The sequence below is a fragment of the Nycticebus coucang genome, chromosome 7 (assembly GCF_027406575.1).
Source record: "Nycticebus coucang isolate mNycCou1 chromosome 7, mNycCou1.pri, whole genome shotgun sequence".
Lineage (NCBI taxonomy): Eukaryota > Metazoa > Chordata > Mammalia > Primates > Lorisidae > Nycticebus > Nycticebus coucang.
The window spans coordinates 103,768,831-103,789,966 of NC_069786.1; the positions used below are offsets into that span (position 1 = coordinate 103,768,831).

Sequence of the window (21,136 nt, forward strand, 5' to 3'; positions counted from 1 at the left end):
TGTCGTTATGAATACTATTAATATAGTTGTCCAAGATACACATCTGATGATGTGATTACATTACATATTTTTTTCTATCTACCTACCCTGACAGAATGTGTAAATCTTTTCCTTGGCATGAGAAAAAAATGGGTGTGAATGAAGTTTTTTTCATTTCCTCCATTTTACAAACTTAAGTAATTTTTGAAGATAAACAAAAAATTTATATTTTAAGGATATTTTTGTATTTGTCACAAAGATTATCAATGTCTTTACATGAAATAGTATCTACATAATACAGTCTTATTGAACTATTTAACAACGTTTACACACAATACATAAATGCTTTTGAAACTATGAAGTTCTTTGATAACTGCAAAATCATTTTCAAACACCAGAGTATAACCTCAAATAGTATATTATTCAGATTTTGTTTTTAAAAAGAAATAAACCTGTGAGAGATCACTCCAATTTAACTGTCCATTAATATTTGTAGCCAAACCCAATTCCTAGTAAACATTTCAGCAAATAGATGGCTCTTCTACTGCCTGGGCACCCTCTGTGACAGCTTTGACACACTTGGCCATTGTCTGGGAGGCTCTGCTAATGGAATCTGAAAGATATTAAGAAAATGTGCATTTTTGATAATATGCCTCTTTAAAAAGCATAGCAAAACTTTAATGTTGCACATATTTTGGTGGGGGCGGGGGAGACTGTAAGGTTCTATGCAATTATATGTAACCAACAAATTTCAAAGATAAGCCCCTTCCTGGCTAAAAGCTTTTAATGATTACCCCCTAGGAATAATTAAATAATTACAGAATAGTTAGACAACACACCAACATGCAACCATTAAAAAATTATAGGAAAGGCCAGATGCAATGGCTCACGCCTGTAATCCCAGCACATGAGAGTTAGCTAAGGCAGGTAGATTGCCTGAGCTCATAGGTACGAGACCAGTCTTAGCCAGAGGGAAACCCTGTCGCTAAAAATAGGTGGACTTTGTGGTAGGCACCTATGGTCCCAGCTATTTGGGAGCTGACACTGGAGGATCCTCCTGATGCTGGAGGATCACTTGAACCCAAGAGTTTGAGGTTGCTATGAGCTAAGATGCCACAGAACTCTACCAAGGGTGACCAAGTGAGACTCTGTCTCAAAAAAAAAAAAAAAAAAAGAAAGAAAAGAAAACCATACATACATATGTGTGTGTGTGTGTATATGAAAGTAGTCAAGTATAGTGGCTCAAGCCTGCAATTTTTTTTTTTTTAAGACAGAGTCTCACTATGTCGTCCTCAGTAGAGTGCCGTGGTCACAGTTCACAGCAATGCCACCACAACGCCTGGCTATCAAGCCTGCAATTCTAACACTTTGGGAGGCAAAGGTGGTAGGACTGCTTGAGGCCAGGAGTTGAAGACCATCCTAGGCAACATAGAAAGTAAGACCTCTGGCTTGATGCCCATAGCTGAGTGGTTAGGGGGCTGGCCACATATACCAGAGGGTTCCAACCTGGCCAGGGCCTGCTAAACAATGACAACTACAACAAAAAAATAGCCAGGCATTGTGGCAGGTGTCTGTAATCCTAGCTACTTGGGAGGCTGAGGAAAGAGAATTGCTTACGCCCAAGAGTTTAAAGTTGCAGTGAGCTGTGACACCACGGCACTCTACCGAGGGCGACATAGTGAGATTCTGTCTCAAAAAAAAAAATGGGCAGCACCTGTGGCTCAGTCCGTAGGGCGCCGGCCCCATATACCAAGGGTGGCGGGTTCAAACCCGGCACTGGCCAAACTGCAACCAAAAAATAGCCAGGGGTTGTGGCGGGCGCCTGTAGTCCCAGCTACTCGGGAGGCTGAGGCAAGAGAATCGCTTAAGCCCAGGAGTTGGAGGTTGCTGTGAGCTATGTGAGGCCCCGATACTCTACCGAGGGCCATAAAGTGAGACTCTGTCTCTACAAAAAAAAAAAAAAAAAGAGGGTGGCGCCTATGGCTCAAAGGAGTGGGACGCAGGCCCCACATGCCGGAGGTGGCAGGTTTAGGCCTGGCCCCAGCCAAAAACTGCAAAAAAAAAAGAAAAAGAAAAAGAAAAAACCTTAACTGAGCATGAGTCTGGTGGTATGTGCCTGAAGTCCTAGCTACTAAGGAAGCTAAGGCAGGATTGCCTAAGCCTACGAGTTCAAAGCTATAATGAACTATGATCATCTACTGTACTCCAATTGGGGCAAAATTAACTTTTTTTTTTTAACAGAATCTCACTCTATTGCCTAGGCTAGAGTGCCATGGAGTCAGCTTAGATCACAGCAACCTAAATTCCTGGGTTCAAACAATCCTCTTGACTCAGCCTCCCAAGTACCTGGAACTACAGGTGCCTGCCACCTCACCCAGCTAATACTACTATTTTTAGTAGAGACAGGGTCTCACACTTGCTCAGGCTGGTCTCGAACTCCTGAGCTCAAGGGATCCTCCTGCCTTAGCCTCCTAGAGTACTAGGATTACAGGAGCCTGGTTATAATTTAAAAAAATTTATATTTAAAATCTATTAAGTCTGGTGGTGCCTGTAGCTCAAGCAGCTAAGGTGCCAGCCACATACACCAGAGCTGGCGGGTTCGAATCCAGCTTGGGCCTGCCAAACAACAACGACTACAACCAAAAAATAGCCGGGCATTGTGGCAGGCGCCTGTAATCCCAGCTACTTGGGAGACTGAGGCAAGAGAATCGCTTAAGCCCAGGAGTTGGAGGTTGCTATGAGCTGTGACGCCACAGCACTCACCCAGGATGATAGCTTGAGGCTCTGTCTCAAAAAATAAATAAATAAATAAATAAAATCTTTTAAGTCGTCTTTGATTTTTAAACTTTGTTTATATTTCAGAAACAAAAAACTTTAATGTATAATTACAACATACAATTACATTAGTCTCAATGTTTCCTTTGAAGATTAACAATGCCAAATACTACCAATCACAGGTTGAAATTATAAGCCTAAATGAAGCAATTTGGTTCCTTCTCACCTTTCATTTTTGGCAGAGTTATGCTGGCAGTTACATACCTGTCATGTAGAAGTCTTTTATAGTTAGCTGAGGTGGAACAAGTGGGTCAGCAAGAAGTTGCTGGTTCACTAGCTGCACATAAAAGCAGACCAGTAATAGTATTAAAAACCAGTACTATTATACCAGTAGATAACTTCATTATGAAAAGTACACATAGGCAAGCTTTTACCTTGGACAGCTCATTTGCTTGCTGAAAGTAATTAGCCCTTTCAACATCATCATATCGAACAAGATTAGGAGAGACTTCTTCCAATCTGTTCCTCACTTGATCCAGAGTATCATATGGAAGAGTTATACCTGCAATCTATAATATACCAGGTCCCCAAAAATGACATAAAGCTGTAATATCTTAAAAAATGACATGAAGCTATAATATCTTAAAATGTCAAATAATATATAATTGTAACCATGGTGAAATGTAATACTACAGAAAAATCTACTGCTGTCCATTGACAGTCACATGTTCATTACGGAAGCAGCTAAGTGGGAAACACAAAACATCAAAAACTCGAATTCAGGGTGGCGCCTGTGGCTCAGTGAGTAGGGCACTGGCCCCACATACCAAGGGTGGTGGGTTCAAACCCGGCCCCAGCCAAACTGCAACAAAAAAATAGCTGGGCATTGTGGCGGACACCTGTAGTCCCAGTTACTCAAAAGGCTGAGGCAAGAGAATCACCTAAGCCCAAGAGCTGGAGGTTCTGTGAGCTGTCCACAGCACTCTACTGAGGGTGACTAAGTGAGACTCTGTCTCTAAAAAAAAAAAAAAACTTGAATTCACGGCTTGGTGATCGTTAACACAGTGGTTACAGCACCAGCCACATGCACAAAGGCTGGTGGTTTTGAACCCAGCCATAGTTTTGAACCTGGCCCAGGCCAGCTTAAACACCAATGACAATGACAATTACAACAAAAAAATAGCTGGGTGTTGTGGCAGGCGCCTGTAGTCTCAGCTGCTTGGGAGGCTGAGGCAAGAGAAGTGCTTAAGTCCAAGAGTCTACCCAGGGCAACAAAGTGAGATTCTGTCTCAAAAAAGAAAAAAAAGCAACAATTTCAAATCTGTATTTCTGTACACTCAATGAATCCCAAACAATAAAAAAAAAAAAAATCTGTATTTTGAAAATACATTTTTCATATAGAAAATATTTAAATCATCTCTGCATTTCGGACCAGCAATCCTCCTTGACTTTGAAAATCATTCCAATAAGCTAACATGCCAAATATCCCTTTAAGCAGCATTATTAAGAAATGCTTCAAAAATAATACCTCAGAGAGGGCTCTTATAATTTTCCAGTCTTCTCTTGCCAAGCCAGGAGGTGTCACTGCTACTTTAGTCTGCTGAGCTCTGCCCTCCATATTGACATAAGTGGCAGATTTCTCTGTGTAAGCAGCTCCTGGGAAAATAACATCAGCTATGGGAGCTCCAACATCACCATGATGTCCTGTAAGAAGATGAAAAATAGCAAACAACATTTTAGTAAAAAAATGATTTGCCATTATACATGAAGATGGTATAAATCCTTTTAAATCCTGTTTTTTAAATTGCAGAAGTATTTTTAGCACACCCAGGATGGGCTCGAACTCGCCAGCCTCAGTGTATGTGACCGGTGCCCTACTCACTCAGCTATGACTGCCAAGCTAGCAGAAGTAGTTTTTTTTTTTTTTTTTTTTGTAGAGACAGAGTCTCACTGTACCACCCTCGGGTAGAGTGCCGTGGCATCACGCAGCTCACAGCAACCTCCAGCTCTTGGGCTTAGGCGATTCTCTTGCCTCAGCCTCCCGAGCAGCTGGGACTACAGGCGCCCGCCACAACGCCCGGCTATTTTTTTTTTTTTGGTAGAGACAGAGTCTCACTTTACGGCCCTCGGTAGAGTGCCGTGGCATCACACAGCTCACAGCAACCTCCAACTCCTGGGCCTAAGCAATTCTCTTGCCTCAGCCTCCCGAGTAGCTGGGACCATAGGCGCCCGCCACAACGCCCAGCTATTTTTTGGTTGCAATTCAGCCGGGGCTGGGTTTGAACCCACCACCCTCGGTATATGGGGCCGGCGCCTTACCGTCTGAGCCACAGGCGCTGCCCCGAGAAGTAGTTTTTAAAATTAAAACAATATAGTAGTGAAGAAATAAATATTAAAGCCAACCTCACACCCAATTCAACTTTCTTTCCAAGGAAAATTACTATTAAAGCATTTGGTATGTATCATTTGAGACCATTTTATGCAAATATGTATAATGTTAATATACATATAATTAATGGGCACCTAAATATATTGAGGCTTACAAAATGGAAATGGTCACAAAGTGGAAAGGCTCACATGTACCAGTTAGTGAAAACTGGCAAAGTAGATTGCAATGGAGGAGGAACACAAAGTACAGAAGAGAATATGAACAATAATAATACTGGAAAGGGCATAAACAGAAAATGATAGGCCAGCTCGGCGCTTGTGACTCAAGCAGCTAAGGCACCAGCCACATATACTGGCGGGTTCGAATCCAGCCCGGGCCCGCCAAACAATGACAGCTGCAACCAAAAAAAAAAAAAAAATAGCCAGGCATTGTGGCAGGCGCCTGTAATCCCAGCTACTTGGGAGGCAGAAGCAAGAGAATCACTTTAGCCCAGGAGTTGGAGGTTGCTATGAGCTGTGATGCCACGGCTCTCTACCCAGGGTGACAGCTTGAGGCTCTGTCTCAAAAAAAAAAAAAAAAAGAAAATGATAGGCCAAGCACAGTGGCTCATGCCTGTAATCCTGGCATTTTGGGATGCTGAGGCAAGAGGATTGCTGGAGCCCAGGAGATTGCAGTTGCAGTGAGCTACAAGGATGCCACTGCCTTCCAGCTAGTATGCACAACAAAGCAAGACTCCATCTTAAAAAAGAGAGAGAGAGAGAGAGAGAGAGAGAGAGAGAGAGAAAGGAAATTGATCAAAAATAGTATTCTAAGGGCGGCTCCTATGGCTCAGTTGGTAGGGCGCCGGCCCCATATACCGAGGGTGGCGGGTTCAAACCCGGCCCTGGCCAAACTGCAACCAAAAAATAGCCGGGCGTTGTGGCGTGCACCTGTAGTCCCAGCTGCTCGGGAGGCTGAGGCAAGAGAATCGCTTAAGCCCAGGAGTTGGAGGTTGTTGTGAGCTGTGTGAGGCCACGGCACTCTACTGAGGGCCATAAAGTGAGACTCTGTCTCTACAAAAAAAAAAAAAAATAGTATTCTAAAAGACTCACTCATTAACAGTTTAATAAGATTGGTAAGCTCATAAAGAAACTTGACCTTTAGAAACAGACCTGAGTCAAGTAAAAGAAAGTTAGAGAACAATGTACATATAAAGTTTGATCTCAGTTCCACACCCGTAGCACAGTGGTTATGGTGCCAGCCACATACACTGAGGGTGGCGGGTTCAAACCCAGCCCGGGCCAACTAAACAACTGCAACAACAACAAAAAATAGCCAGGCGTTGTGTGAGGCGCCTGTAGTCCCAGCTACTTGGGAGGCTGAGGCAAGAGAATTGCTTAAGCCCAAGAGTTTGAGGTTGCTGTGAGCTGTGACACCACAGCACTCTACTGGGGACCACACAGTAAGACTGTCTCAAAAAAAAGAGTCTGATCTCATTTGTGTATATGGTTGTTTACATATAAGAAGATGTGTCTAGTATGCATATAAAAACCATTATCAATGATTATCTCTGGAAAGGACTAGTAACAGGATTTCAGTTGATAACATTTTGGTTTAACTTTATCAAGCTAAAGATAAAAACTGTTGCATAATGTTTTCATATGCCGTTGCAATACAAAACCTATTGTAAGTATATGGTGTATATGTGTAAAATGAAGCAGTTATGTAATACTTTTCTCCATGATCAGGAATACCCTTCGCTTCCATCTATTCCAGGGAAACTTGATTACAGTAATTCTAGCACTCTGGGAAGCCCAGGCACGAGTTCGAGACCAGCCTGAGCCAGAATGAGACCCCCATCTCTATTAAAAATAGAAAAACTGGTGCGCCTGTAGCTCAGTGGGTAGGCTGTTGGCCACGTACATTCAGGCTGGCAGGTTCGAACCTGGCCCGGGCCAGCTAAACATCAAAGACAACTGCAACAAAAAAATAGTTGGGCATTGTGGCTAGCACCTAGCTATTTAAGAGGCTGAGACAGAGAGAATCGCTTAAGCCCAAGAGTTTGAGGTTGTTGTGAGCTGTGATGCCACGACAGTCTACCAAGGGTGACACAGTGAGACTGCCTCAAAAAAAAAAAAAAAAAAAAAAGTGCTTTCCCCTGATTTCTGTGTTTAATGTTCTTTGTAAAATTGACTTTTAATGTTTATTATTCTATCTCATAGGTTAAACCATAATTTAACCATTCTATTATAGGGAATTTAGGTAGCTTCTAATTCTCCTGAAGGTTATTTTTTGGGGGGACAAGGTGCAGTGGTGGCATCATAGTTCACTACAATCTCAAATTCCTGGGCTCAAACAATCCTCTGGCCTCGGCTTTCTGAGTAGCAAGGACTGTAAGTATGCACCAAACACACCCAGCCAGTTACTCTGCTTTTTTGTAGAGATGAGTCTTGCTATATTGCTCAGGTTGCAGGCAGTAATTTCTTTTTTTTTTTTAGACAGAGTCTCACTTTACCACCCTTGGTAGAGTGCTCTAGCATCATAGTTCACAGCAACCTCGGACTCCTGGGCTCAAGCCATTCTCTTGCCTCAGCCTCCCAAGTAGCTGGGTCTACAGGTGCTTGCCACAATGTCCAGCTATTTTTAGAGATGGGGATCTTGCTCTTGCTTAGGCTGTTCTCGAACCCATAACCTCTGGCAATCCACCCTTCTCGGCCTCTCAGAGTGCTAGTATTATAGGCATGTGCCACGGTGCCCAGCTGTAGGCAATCATTTTTTTTGGGGTGGGGCAATTATTTTTAATAGCAGTATCAACCGTATAACTAGCAACATTTGTAGTTTGGTTTAAACAACCTGGTAGCTGTGGGGGGAGGCCAAATACACAAATGGAAAATATTCAGTCCATAAATATACTGCCAAATGGTTTTTATTTTATTATTATTATTATTTTTTTTTTTTTTGAGACAGAGTCTCAAGCTATCACCCTGGGTAGAGTGCCATGGCGTCACAGCTCACAACAACCTCAAACTCTTGGGCTTAAGCAATTCTCTTGCCTCAGCCTCCCAAGTAGCTGAGACGACAGGTGCCCGCCACAATGCCCTGATATTATTATTATTATTATTTTTTTGCAGTTTTTGGCCGGGACCAGGTTTGAACCTACCACCTCCAGTATACGAGGCCGGCGCCCTACTCCTTTGAGCCACAAGCACCACCCTCCAGCTATTATTTTTTTTACTGTTGTTGTCACTGTTGTTCAGCAGGCCCAGGCCAGGTTCGAACCTGCCAGCCTGGATGTATATGGCTGGCACCCTAACCACTGAGCACGGGCACCACTCCATCTGGTTTCCAATATACATAATCACAGGTGATACTTACCTTGATAAATAACAAAACAATCCTTTGGCAAATCCTGGCGTGTGATACAACCTCCATCTGCTCCCAGGAGAAACAGTACTTTAGGAGGGTTCTTACAAATTGCTTCCACCCCTGGTTTATAGCCAAGGTCCAAGGCAGCTACTTGACTTGCAACTCTGTAGAACAATTATGAATTTTAGCATAACAGCCATGTTTTCAGACTAAAAAAATTAAATGTTGGGCGGTGCCTATGGCTCAATGGAGTAGGGCGCTGGCCCCATATGCCAGAGGTGGAGGGTTCAAACCCAGCCCCAGCCAAAAACTGCAAAAAAACAAAACAAAACAAAACAAAAAAAATTAAATGTTTATTACTCTAAAATTCTTAGAGTAATGTCTATTCTCTTTTTCATTCAATGCTATCTAAGAATCTTTTCCATTTAAAATTGATGTCAAAACCAGAGAAAGTAGTCTTTTACTGATTTGAGGATGGCAAACAAAGAGATATAAAATGCTTAAGACACTGTGTCTCTTCATGAGGTAATATTTAATAATTCTAGAAACTTTATACCAACTGTAATTGCCTTAAATTTGACTCTTATTCAGAATGGTAAAACAACACAAAACACATTAAGTCAAACATACTCACTGGAGAAAAGTCACGATTTCAAAAACCAAACAGGAGAAATTTAAATTCATACAATTGTAATTCAGAAAAAATCAGAATTAGTACGTTGGTATAGATCCTTATAAAATTTTTCTGTAAATATATATTACTACTCTTACAAGAGGTAAGTAATATTTTTAAAAAGAGGTCTAGGATATCCTTTGAACAAAGGTTATTTTGGTCTAGTTTGCTACTGTTAATATTCCAGAAATATGAGCTAATCTGAGGATCTATTGTGTTTAATGTAAACAGGTACAACTTTTCTGTTTTGTTTTTTTTTGTAGAGACAGAGTCTCACTGTACCGCCCTCAGGTAGAGTGCCATGACGTCACACGGTTCACAGCAACCTAACTCTTGGGCTTACGCGATTCTCTTGCCTCAGCCTCCAGAGCAGCTGGGACTATAGGCGCCTGCCACAACACCCAGCTATTTTTTTGTTGCAGTTTGGCGGGGGCTGGGTTTGAACCCACCACCCTCAGCATATGGGGCCGGCGCCCTACTCACTGAGCCACAGGCGCCGCCCAGGTACAACTTTTCTAAAACAAGTTGGCAACATACATCAAGAGCTGCAGAAATAGTGATCCTATTTGCCCCAATTGCTATACTTTCAGAAAGTACTTTAAGGGGGCCGGGTGCAGTAGCTCATGCCTGTAATCCTACACTCTGGGATGCTGAGGCAGGTGATTGCTTTAGCCCAGGAGTTTGAGGTTGCTGTAGCAAAGCCACCATGGTACTCCACTGAGGGCAACAAAGTGAGACCCTATTTCAATAATAAATAAGTATCAGAAGAAAATACACTGAAATAGCAGTGGTAATTATCTATAGATTATGGAATAATGACTTTCCATTTTGCACTTTCTACTCTAACTTTTCTAAAATATACTTGCATTATTGATACAGTTGGAAATAGAACCTTCACCTGAATTCTCATGTTAGCTTACAGTTTTATTATTTAATCAAAGTCAGAAGACTTGTAATTTTTGAACCAAAGTACAACTGATACAATACAAATTTTTTTAAGTATTCAATTTTTTCTTTCTTTCTTTTTTTTTTTTTTTGAGACAAGAGTCTCAAGCTTTCACCCTGAGTAGAGTGCTGTGGCATCACAGCTCACAGCAACCTCAAACTCTTGGGCTTAAGCGATTCTCTTGCCTCACCCTCTCAAGTAGCTGGGACTACAGGTGCCCACCACAACACTCGGCTATTTTTTTGTTGTAGTTGTCATTGTTGTTTGGCAGGCCCGGGCTGGATTCAAACCTACCAGCTCCAATGTATATGGCTGGCACCCTAGCTACTGAGTCACAAGCACTAAGCCAAGTATTTAAATTTTTTAATACTCACTGCTATTTCAGATATTTTTAATATGACTTATTATCTTGGGTTCTTCTCACATAGAGTAAAGGTTTATGTTTCACCTCTACAACTGGGATAATGTTGTTAAAAGTTAAGTTGTAAAACTAAATGTGACAGTATATCAGGAACACATACACAAACCTATTTGAATTTTATGGCATATAAAACAAATACTCAACACACCTATGAAGTATATTCATGACTTTCCAATCACTAGTAATACCACTAGTCATCCGAATCTTTTGTGCAATGCCGGAAACAGCTGCAAGAATTGCCGCTCCATCATTTCTTTGGAGTGCAGAACTGCCTAAAACCACCATTGGTTTTTTAGCTTCCTTTAGGACCTATTAAAAAAAAACAAACCAACAAAAAAACTCCTTTGATTTAAAAATAATATTAGTAAACTACACACCTAACGAAACTTGCGTCTATAATACAAATTGTCCCAAATTTTAGGTCTAACATGGATATCTTTGACTTCCTAGCCAAGGTATATAATACAACCAGATTTAGTTTAAGCTGAAGCATTTTGCCAATGCTATTCTGAAACGGCTAAATCTCAGATAAAATAGATTTTCTAAAAGGCATCAAAACTCTTAACTAACCATCCTTTGGTCAGAATGACTACAGTCAAGTCCCAGAAAAATTAGGAACAGCCCTACTGATTCAGATGTTCCTGAAAAATAGGAAAAACTACGCTAAAGTACCAAACATACCGTCTTTTATCTACTCACCACATCACAGACGGAAGGCAGGAAAAGTAACAATGACTAAGATCACAATGCAAAATACTTAAAATTTTAAGGGCTTTGCTTTGAACCACAGTTAACTTTTTCTGAATGACAAAAACTGAGAGAGAGTTTATCCTAAGAGTAAAGAAAACTACAGATTTGGTGGAAGATGGACAAATAAGAAGTAAAGCTATACACTATAGAGTTTATTCTCCCACCTATACTCTGCATCATTCTTCAATAAATAGCTGGTCACAATTATCAAAGAATCAGTATGAGAATTACATTGAGATACTACAACAAGGAACACATTCCTCGTAAGAATTTCCCAAAGAAATGTGAATCATCCAGAGAAATAATTTTTAATAGTCTTAACAACAATGAAAAGCAACACAATACTTCTCACTTAAAAAGAGCTCAAAAAAGGCCAGGTGTGGTAACTCATGCCTGTAATCACAGCACCAGGCAAGATCCCTTGAGCTCAGAAGTTTGAGACCAGCTTGAGCAAGAGTGACATCCTGTCTCTACTAAAAATAGAAAAAAATTGGGTGGCACCTGTGGCTCAGTGAGTAGGGCACTGGCCCCATATACCAAGGGTGGCAAGATTGAACCCGGCCCCGGCCAAACAAACAAAAAACCAACCAAACAAAAAAACAGCTAAAAATAAATAAATAAATAAATAAAAATAGAAAAAATTAGCACCGTGGTATATACCTATAGTCCCAGCTAGTCAGAAAACTGAGGCAGGGGGATCACTTGAACCCAGGAATTTGAGGTTGCTGAGAGCTAAGCTAACACCGGGGCAAGACACTGAGACTCTGTCTCAAAAAAAAAAAAAAGAGCTCTAAGAAGTAACTCAAAAGAGAGTATCAGGTAGTAAAGGAGATTTTTTTTTTTTGTAGGACAAAGTCTCACTGTACCGCCCTCGGGTAGAGTGCTGTGGTGTCACACGGCTCACAGCAACCTCTAACTCTTGGGCTTACGCGATTCTCTTGCCTCAGCCTCCCGAGCAGCTGGGACTACAGGCGCCCGCCACAACGCCCGGCTATTTTTTTGTTGCAGTTTGGCCGGGGCTGGGTTTGAACCCGCCACCCTCGGCATATGGGGCCGGCGCCCTACTCACTGAGCCACAGGCACGGCCCAGTAAAGGAGATTTTTTATTACAGAAAGAACTGGAAGAGAAACAAATTATAGGAATGAACACCATTCTGGAAGTAATAAGAACAAAATAAAAGACAAGAAAGAAAAGCTACAGGAAATAATACAAACTGAAATAAAGGAAACAAGGAAAGATGACAAATATAAAGATAGAAAAAGAGAGCCAGGGGCGGCGCCTGTGGCTCAGTGAGTAGGGCGCCGGCCCCATATGCCGAGGGTGGCGGGTTCAAACCCAGCCCCGGCCAAACTGCAACAAAAAAATAGCCAGGTGTTGTGGCGGGCGCCTGTAGTCCCAGCTGCTCGGGAGGCTGAGGCAAGAGAATTGCGTAAGCCCAAGAGTTAGAGGTTGCTGTGAGCCGTTGTGACGCCACGGCACTCTACCTGAGGGCGGTACAGTGAGACTCTGTCTCTACAAAAAAAAAAAAGAAAAAGAGAGCCAGAATCTGCATTGTTCAGAGTTCTTAATGAACAGACCAGAACTAATTAATGGGAAATGTATTTAAATCCATAATAGAAAATCACCCTGAAAAACACTAGTTATCTAATAGATAATACATGGGGATGGGAAATAGACAAAAGAGAGGGAAACTATTCACTGATACTTTTCGATTTTCTTTTTCTTTGCAACCTTGGAACACAGATTTAAGATGCCCTGAAGATATGCTGTTTTTTTTTTTTTTTTTTTAATTATTTTTTTTTTGAGACAGTCTGAAGCTGTCACCCTGGGTAAATTGCTGTGGTGTGACAGCTCACAGCAACCTCAAACTCCTGGGCTCCAGCGATCCTCTTTGCCTCAGCCTCCCAAGTAGACCTACAGGTACCTGCCACAACGCCTGGCTATTTTTTTAGAGACGAGGACTCATTCTGGCTCAGGCTGGTCTCAAACTCATGAGCTCAGACAACCCACCTGACTTGGCCTCCCAAAGTACTATTATTACAGGGGTGAGGCACTGAGTCGGCCTTGTTTTTAAATATTTTCAATCTTTTAATCATAATGTTTTTCCTATGCAAAATGAACAAACAGGCCGGGCATCGTGGCTCACGCCTGTAATACCAGCACTTTGGGAGACGGAGGCAAGTGGATCACCTGAGCTCACAAGTTTGAGAATAGCCTGAGCAAAAGCAAGACCCCGTCTCTAAAAAAAAAAAAAGAAGAAAAAGAAAAAGAAAAATCGGGGCGGCGCCTGTGGCTCAGCGGGTAGGGCGCCGGTCCCATATGCCAGAGGTGGCGGGTTCAAACCCAGCCCCGGCCAAAAAAAAAAAAAAAGGAAAAAGAAAAAGAAAAATCAGTGTAACCTGGTTTATTGTACCCTCAATGAATCCCCAACAATAAAAAAAAAAAAGAAAAAGAAAAAAAATAGCTGGGCGTTGTGGTGGTTGTGTGAGGTGAGTGTGTAGTCCCAGCTACTCAGCAGGCTGACACAAGAGAATGGCTTGAGCCCAAGAGTATGCGGTTGCTATGAGGTAGGATGCCATGGCACTCTACTAGGGTGACAAAGTGAGACTCTGTCTCAAAAAGAAAAAACACAACAAAAACAAAAAAACAAAATGAACAAACAAGCAAGCTTGGCTGCTTTGTCTTCTTGCACTTCACCTTCTTTCTGCTTACACCTGAAACTGTAAGTGAAGTATCCATCTTGGAACCACCTGCAAGGCTCACGAGCAAACTCATTGGAACAAGCAAGTGCACTGAGGCTAGCAAAGCAGGAAGATAGACTCTCTCTGATGACATCATGAACAACAAAATCATCCTTCAAAGTGCCCAACTCCAGATGCCTTGTTATGTGAGAAACAGTTTTTTAAACACCGCCATCACATTCATAACCACCACCACCGTGCATGCACACACACGACAAACAACCTTGAATCTTCAGACTGAAAGTATATCATGTCCTATAAAATACCACCATTAATGGGCGGTGCCTGGGGCTCAAAAGGGGTACGGCCCCATATGCCGGAGGTGGTGGGTTCAAACCCAGACCCAGCTAAAAACAAAACAAAACAAAAAAAACCCCACCATTAACACATACTTTGGTGAAGTTATTGAATTTCCAGGATGAAGAATAAAGCATAAAATCTCAAGGATAAAATATCTAAACAAGAAAAGAAATCAGGACAAGGTGGAAGAAGAATAAGGCTACTTCAGGCTCTTCACAGTAACAAAAGGCAGTGTTTACAAAGGTCAGAAATGGGCTGGGTGAGATGGCTCCTGCCTGCAATCCTAACACTCTGGGAGGGTGATGTGGGAAGAAAAATGATTGAGCTCAGGAGTTCGAGAGTAGCCTGAGCAAGAGCGAGACCCTGTCTCTACTAACAGAAAAATTAGCCAGGTAGAATAAGCGTGCACCTGTAGTCCCAGCTACTTAGTAGGCGGAGATAGGATTGCTTGAACCCAGGAGTTTGAGGTCACTGTGAGCTAGACTGATGCGATGGCACTCTAGCCTGAGCAACAGAATGAGACTCGGTCTCAAATAAAATAAAATAAAATGCCAGAAAGGAAAAGAAACATAACCCTAAAATTGCATATCCCAACAAGCTGTCTCATTGGGAATAAAACAGACATTCTCAAGTTCTCAAGCAACAGGTAAAATTTCTTTAAGGAATAATAATTCTTGCAGTACAGAAAGATTTAAAGCTGAAAACGTAATTCTTTCACAGTTTTACTTCTTCTCAAAAAATTTCAAGGAAATTAAACCTGAGTAAATAAGAAATAGAATATGTATAGGCCAGGCACAGTGGCTCACACCTGTAATCCTAGTACTCTGGAAGGCCAAGGTGGTAGATTGCCTAAGTTCATGAGTTTGAGACCAGCCTGAGCCAAAGGAAGAGCCCATCTCTAGAAACAGCCAGGTGTTGTGGTGGGCACCTGTAGTCTCAGCTACTCAGGAGGCCGAGGCAAGGAGATCACTCACTTGAGCCCAAGAGTTTGAGGTGCTGTGAGCTATGATACCATAGCACTCTACCGAGGGCAACAAAGTAAGACTCTGACTTAAAAAAAAAAAAAAGCATGTGCAATACAATCTCATTTTTGTTTGCCTACCCACACATATTGCCTTGCTCTATGTAGAAATAGATGATTATGATATCTCATCAATACTTGCTTTGGGGTGGTAGTATTTTGGCTAATGTTTTACTTTCTTTCATATTGTATTCTGAATTACTATCATCCTTAAAAATAATCATGTATCATTATATAAAAACAAATTTTAAAAATCACAATTAAAAAGTTAACAAAAGCATCTACTTCAGTCAGGGAAAAAATAAAAAAGGTCAACAAAAAGTAGGCACATACAACTTGAGAGTACCTGGCTAAATGAATGGCTACCCGAAGCAATGTCCTGAAGAATTTGGGGGGAGTCTCCCAGGTGGTCATATGTGTAAGTGAGGTCCACTGGTCTACCTATAAGGGCCACTTTTAGATCATTATGAAGCCAACTGAAATAAAAACAACATTTTTATTAATTTATTTTTTAAGTCTTTTCATTTTTATTACTCAAAAAAGCTTCATTTTCTTATTTAGCTTTCTGACTCTGTACTTGTACCTTCAACATTTTCACAACAATTTTCTACTCCTCAATAAGGAAAGCATGGGGCGGCACCTGTGGCTCAGTGAGCAGGGCGCCGGCCCCATATACCGAGGGTGGCGGGTTCAAACCCAGCCCTAGCCAAACTGCAAAAAAAAAATAGCCGGGCGTGTGGCAGGCGCCTGTAGTCCCAGCTACTCGGGAGGCTGAGGCAGGAGAATCACCTAAGCCTAGGAGTTGGAGGTTGCTGTGAGCTGTGTGACGCCACGGCACTCTACCAAGGGCAATAAAGTGAAACTCTGTCTCTACAAAAAAAAAAAAAATAAGGAAAGCATGTTTGATCCTCTCGTGAACACATTTAGCATACATGGAACCACAACAGGTCCTGCTGACATGTTTTCCTGTTTTATTGTTTTGTTTTGTTTTTTTGAGACACAGTCTCACTATGCCGCCCTCAGTAGAGTGCTGTGGTGTTATAGCTCACAGCAACCTCAAACTCTTGGGCTTAAGCGATTCTCTTGCCTTGGTCTCCCAAGCAGCTGGGACTACAGGCTCCTGCCACAATGCCCAGCTATTTTTTGTTGCAGCTGTCATTGTTGTCTAGATAGTCCAGTCCAAGTTCGAACCCTCTACCCTTGGTGTATGAGGCTGGTGCCATAACTACTATGCTACAGGCGCCAAGCCATGATTCCTGTTTTAGACAACCTTAAAAGAACATCAGGTCTCTTCGGGAGGCTGAGGCAGGAGAATCGCGTAAGCCCAAGAGTTAGAGTTTGCTGTGAGCCATGTAACGCCACGGCACTTTACCCGAGGGCGATACAGTGAGACTCTGTCTCTACAAAAAAAAACAAAAAAAAAATAAAGAACATCAGGTCTCACAGCATGTCCCGTTCAAGTCTGCCTGGGCATGCATCACACACAGATTTTGATGCTTTCCCAACCTTCTTGGTATAAAGGTAAACAATTCTATTACCAGGGGTTTCCCAAAGCCAAATTTTGTTAGCAGCGGTACTGTAGGAAAGCCTCTGATGGTGTGTCAAATGCTGGACCATTCTGAGTGCCTACAGACAGCATCCCCAGAAGACGCTGTCACACACAATTTAGAGCTAGGTAAATAAGTTAAGCATAGTTATTGGTCTTACCAATGCTAAGTGCTATTTATATCAATGTTAAGTATCTATTTACTATAACTAAATGTTAAGAGCACCATAGAACATTTAATAAATATAATTTACTATGTACATTTCAAAATAATGTTGCAAAAATACAAATTAAGGCAATTCAAGGTATTAATTTGTTATACAGGAATGCCAAAAATTAAGCAAGCTATAAACACAATAATTGATTTATAATTTTCATTTGGTAGTACTATTCACATAGCAGGGTCAATCATCTCTTAATTATCCATAAGAGCATTTAAACATAGTTCATGAAAATAAACTACTTTATTAATATTTATTGTCTATGGCAGGGAATTATGATCCAGCTTCTTCAAAAGTAAGTTACAAAGCTATGCACAGCACCTCACACCTGTAATTCTGTAATTCTAGCACTCTAGGAGGCTGACATGCGAGTATTGCTTGAGCTAAGGAGTTTGAGACCAATCTGACCAAGAGCAAAATCCTGTCTCTCCTAAAAATGAAAAAATTAGGCAGGCATAGTGGTGTCCACTTGTAGTCCCAGCTTCTCTCAAAGCTGAGGAAGGAAGATTGCTTGGGTTCAGGAATATGAGGTTGTAGTGAGTTATGATAAGGCTATGGCACTCTACCCAAGGTGACAGAGTAAGATTCGGTCTCAAAAAAAAAAAAAAAAAGTGAGGAGACCATATATATTATGGTTTGTTTAAGACTGCTAGTTTTTACCTGTTATCCTGGAGTAATTAACAACTTCTCCTTGCAATTTCAACAGTGCCTCACTTCAGACAATAAACTATATAGCTGATCTTTTTATTAAGTCTCTAAGATATAAATAAAAATATGGGAGGGTATTCTACAGAATAACTGGCCTATGACTTTTCTTTTTTTTTTGAGACAGAGTCTCAACATGTTGCCCTCGGTAAAGTGCCATGGCATCACAGCTCACAGCAACCTCAAACTCTTGGGCTTAAGCAATTCTCTTGCCTCAGCCTCCCAAATAGCTAGGACTACAAGCGTCTGCCACAATGCTCAGCTGTTTTTTTGTTGCAGTTGTCATTGTAGTTTAGCAGGCCTGGGTCGGGTTCGAAATTGCCTGCCTGGGTGTATGTGGCCAGCACCCTACCCACTGAGCTATGGGCACCGAGCCATGACTTTTTTTTTTATTGAGACAGTCTTACTCTGTCACCCTGGTTAGAATGCCATGGCATCATCGTAGCTCAAACTCTTGGGTTCAACTCTTGCCTCAGCCTCCCAAGTAGCAGAGACTACAGGCATCCACCACGATGCCAGGGTAGATTTTTATTTTTATATGTTTAGTAGAGATGGGTCTCACTCTTGCTCAGGCTGGTCTTGAACACCCAAGGGATCCACCCATCTCAGTCTCCCAGAGTGCTAGGATTACAGGCATGAGCCACCACAGTTAGCATGGCCTGTGACTTTCAAAAAAAAGTCAAAAAAGAAGCTGGAAGAGTCAAAACATTTAATTGTAATGTGTGATTGCAAGCAGACTGGATCCTGGCCAAAAAGAAAAAAGCAATTATGGAAAGTCGGTAGAATTTGAATATAAACTGTAGATTAGGTAATAATAATTTATTATTAAACTAAATTTCCTAGTAAGAAAATGCCCCTTGTTGGCCAGGTGCAGTGGCTCATGCCTGTATTCCTAGCACTCTGAGAGGCTAAGGCAGGTGGGTTGCTTGAGCTCACAGGTTTGAGACCAGTCTGAATAAGAGTAAGACCCTGTCTCTACTAAAAATAGAAAAACTGAAGTAAGAGGATTGCTTGAGCCCAAGTTGGAGGTTGCTGTGAGCTATGATGCCATGGCACTCTACCCAGGGCAACAGTTTGAGGCTCTGTCTCAAAAACAAACAAAAAAAAAGAAAATGCCCCTTGGGCAGCGCCTGTGGCTCAAAGGAGTAGGGCGCTGGCCCCATATGCTGGAGGTGGTGGGTTCAAACCCAGGCCCAGCCAAAAACTGCAAAAAAAAAAGAAAAGAAAAGAAAAAGAAAATGCCCCTTGTTCTTAGGAAATCCTCATTGAAGTATTTAGGCATAAAAGGGCATCATGGCTGCAACCAACTTCCAAATGATTCAGAAAACTATATTCACACATTTATACAAACTGAGAATCATAAGACAAATATGGGAAAAAGTTAACATCAATTAATCTGAATATACAACACACAAAAATGACATACAAAGACCATTTCAAGGATCTTAAACTATTTTAAAATAAAAAGCTAACAAAACAAAAATCAACAAGTCAGGGGGAATGAACCTGTTAGAAATTGTCTTTCAATTTGTGAAAGACAATTTGTGGACAGTGCCTGAGGCTCAAGGAGTAGGGCGCCAGCCCCATATACGGAGGGTGGCGGGTTCGAGCCTGGCCCTGGCCAAAATTACAAAAAACAAACAAACAAAAAAAAGAAAATCAAGTATTTTTTGGAGTCTCACTACCATTAAAATCTATTAGTAATCAATTAAAAGGTCATTTTTCCTATGTGAAACAGAAAAAAATACCTATTTTTAAAACCCTGAATAATTATTGTTACTAACCTCTTTCGAATTCTAGCATTAAATAATGGTGCCTCAAAACGTGGATTTGTACCAACCAGAAGGACAACATCTGCCTCTTCCACTCCAGCAATTGTAGTATTAAGAAGATAATTGGAACGCAAATCTGTGCTAGAAACACAATGTATAAAATAAAAACTTACTTTAAAACTAATACATAACAAGAACCGACCAAATATTCTCATTTTCATCAAAGCCATGGCATTCTCAGATGAAAAATTTCATAAAGTATTTCTAAATTAAATCAAAGTTTCATATATTTATTAATAACTGGATTCTCCTATCTCTTACAGCTACCGGTTTGATTTTGGTCCACATGTGAAAATAAATTGAGAGGTACATCGGAGAATCCAGGTTGTCACACATTAAGTCAGATGCCACAGATGTGGTTGTTTTATACATAAGTTGTAACTGAAAGAAAAGAAAACCTAGATCCTATCTTCCTATTTCTCACCCAGCTCCTGCAGTGGGGAAGACCTCTTCAGTGCATAAGGTGTCAGAGTCCACTCTATTGAGCAAATCTTTGAGAGCTACTAGTGCTTCAGCATCCACCAAGCCACCTGCAATTGCTGCCACATCTTTGCCTTGAAAACTCTGCAACTAGAAATGGATGGAAAGGTTATTACCGAAACCCTACATTCAGCAAAGACCAACACAATGAACTGTTCAGAAAATAAAACAGTCAATTTCAACTACCAAAAAGTAACACCCATCAGACTAAAAAGTTTTACACTATTAATTAATCTCAACGTGAGAAGCAGAAGGGGTGTTATGTAGGGCCAATGATAACACCAGCTTAGAAGGAAGCTATTTGTTTTATATTTAGGAACAAAGGGGCTTCAAGATAAAGTTTGGAGAATGAAGACTATAGAGTTACCTTAAATACAATCTCCTCTGAAGTATGGGCTATTACCTCTAGCCCTCTGTGTATGTTGCCTTTCTTTGACCAAAAAACCCACTGACCAGTGGATTCCCTCCACTTTTGTTCTAGCAAGCTTATATTAATTATTACTTAGACTTTGCTAAAAGAATTACCTTCTCTAGGAAGGCATCCTGATATACTAAGAGCAGCATGTGATAATTGCTGAACTATGCAACTTTCTCTACAAGATTGTGGAACAGGACCCATGTGTCGGTGGTCTTTATATCCCTGTGGCATATGGTTCTCAATGAATGTAAAATGGAAGATTAATCATAACCTTGGTAAGAGGAAAGAGGAAAGAAACACAAATTCCTACCCTCTTTTCACAGCAAAGATGTTTTTTGAAAATCATAAACACTATTTACACTATATTTCAAATTTTTACCATTCCAGCTACACGAGAGAGTGCATCCTCCCAGGAGGTATACGTTAAAAGCCCCTTTTCGTTTCTGACCATCGGCTCCGTAAGTCTTTGACGTTTTAGCCCATCATAAGCAAATCTAGATAATAGAAATTATACCATTTGTGGACTCTTGCTGAAGAGGCAATTGTGATTTAAGTTTAAAATCTACAAGAAATGTTATTTAAATACAGTATTA

At 41.1% G+C, this 21,136-nt stretch overlaps 1 protein-coding gene across 1 annotated transcript in view; it reads right to left on the reverse strand.

Annotated features, from left to right (window-relative positions):
• Positions 1–201: 201 nt before the first annotated feature.
• Positions 202–21,136, reverse strand: part of NDUFS1 (NADH:ubiquinone oxidoreductase core subunit S1) — a 39,966-nt gene continuing 19,031 nt past the window's right edge. The window contains exons 10-19 of the mRNA XM_053597817.1: positions 20,923–21,037; positions 20,070–20,215; positions 19,598–19,726; positions 15,688–15,817; positions 10,677–10,837; positions 8,498–8,652; positions 4,283–4,458; positions 3,189–3,323; positions 3,019–3,091; positions 202–592 (exon numbers count right to left, since the gene is read on the reverse strand). Coding sequence (XP_053453792.1) covers positions 501–592; positions 3,019–3,091; positions 3,189–3,323; positions 4,283–4,458; positions 8,498–8,652; positions 10,677–10,837; positions 15,688–15,817; positions 19,598–19,726; positions 20,070–20,215; positions 20,923–21,037 — 1,312 coding nt within the window. The 3' untranslated portion in view covers positions 202–500. The remainder of the gene's footprint in view (positions 593–3,018; positions 3,092–3,188; positions 3,324–4,282; positions 4,459–8,497; positions 8,653–10,676; positions 10,838–15,687; positions 15,818–19,597; positions 19,727–20,069; positions 20,216–20,922; positions 21,038–21,136) is intronic.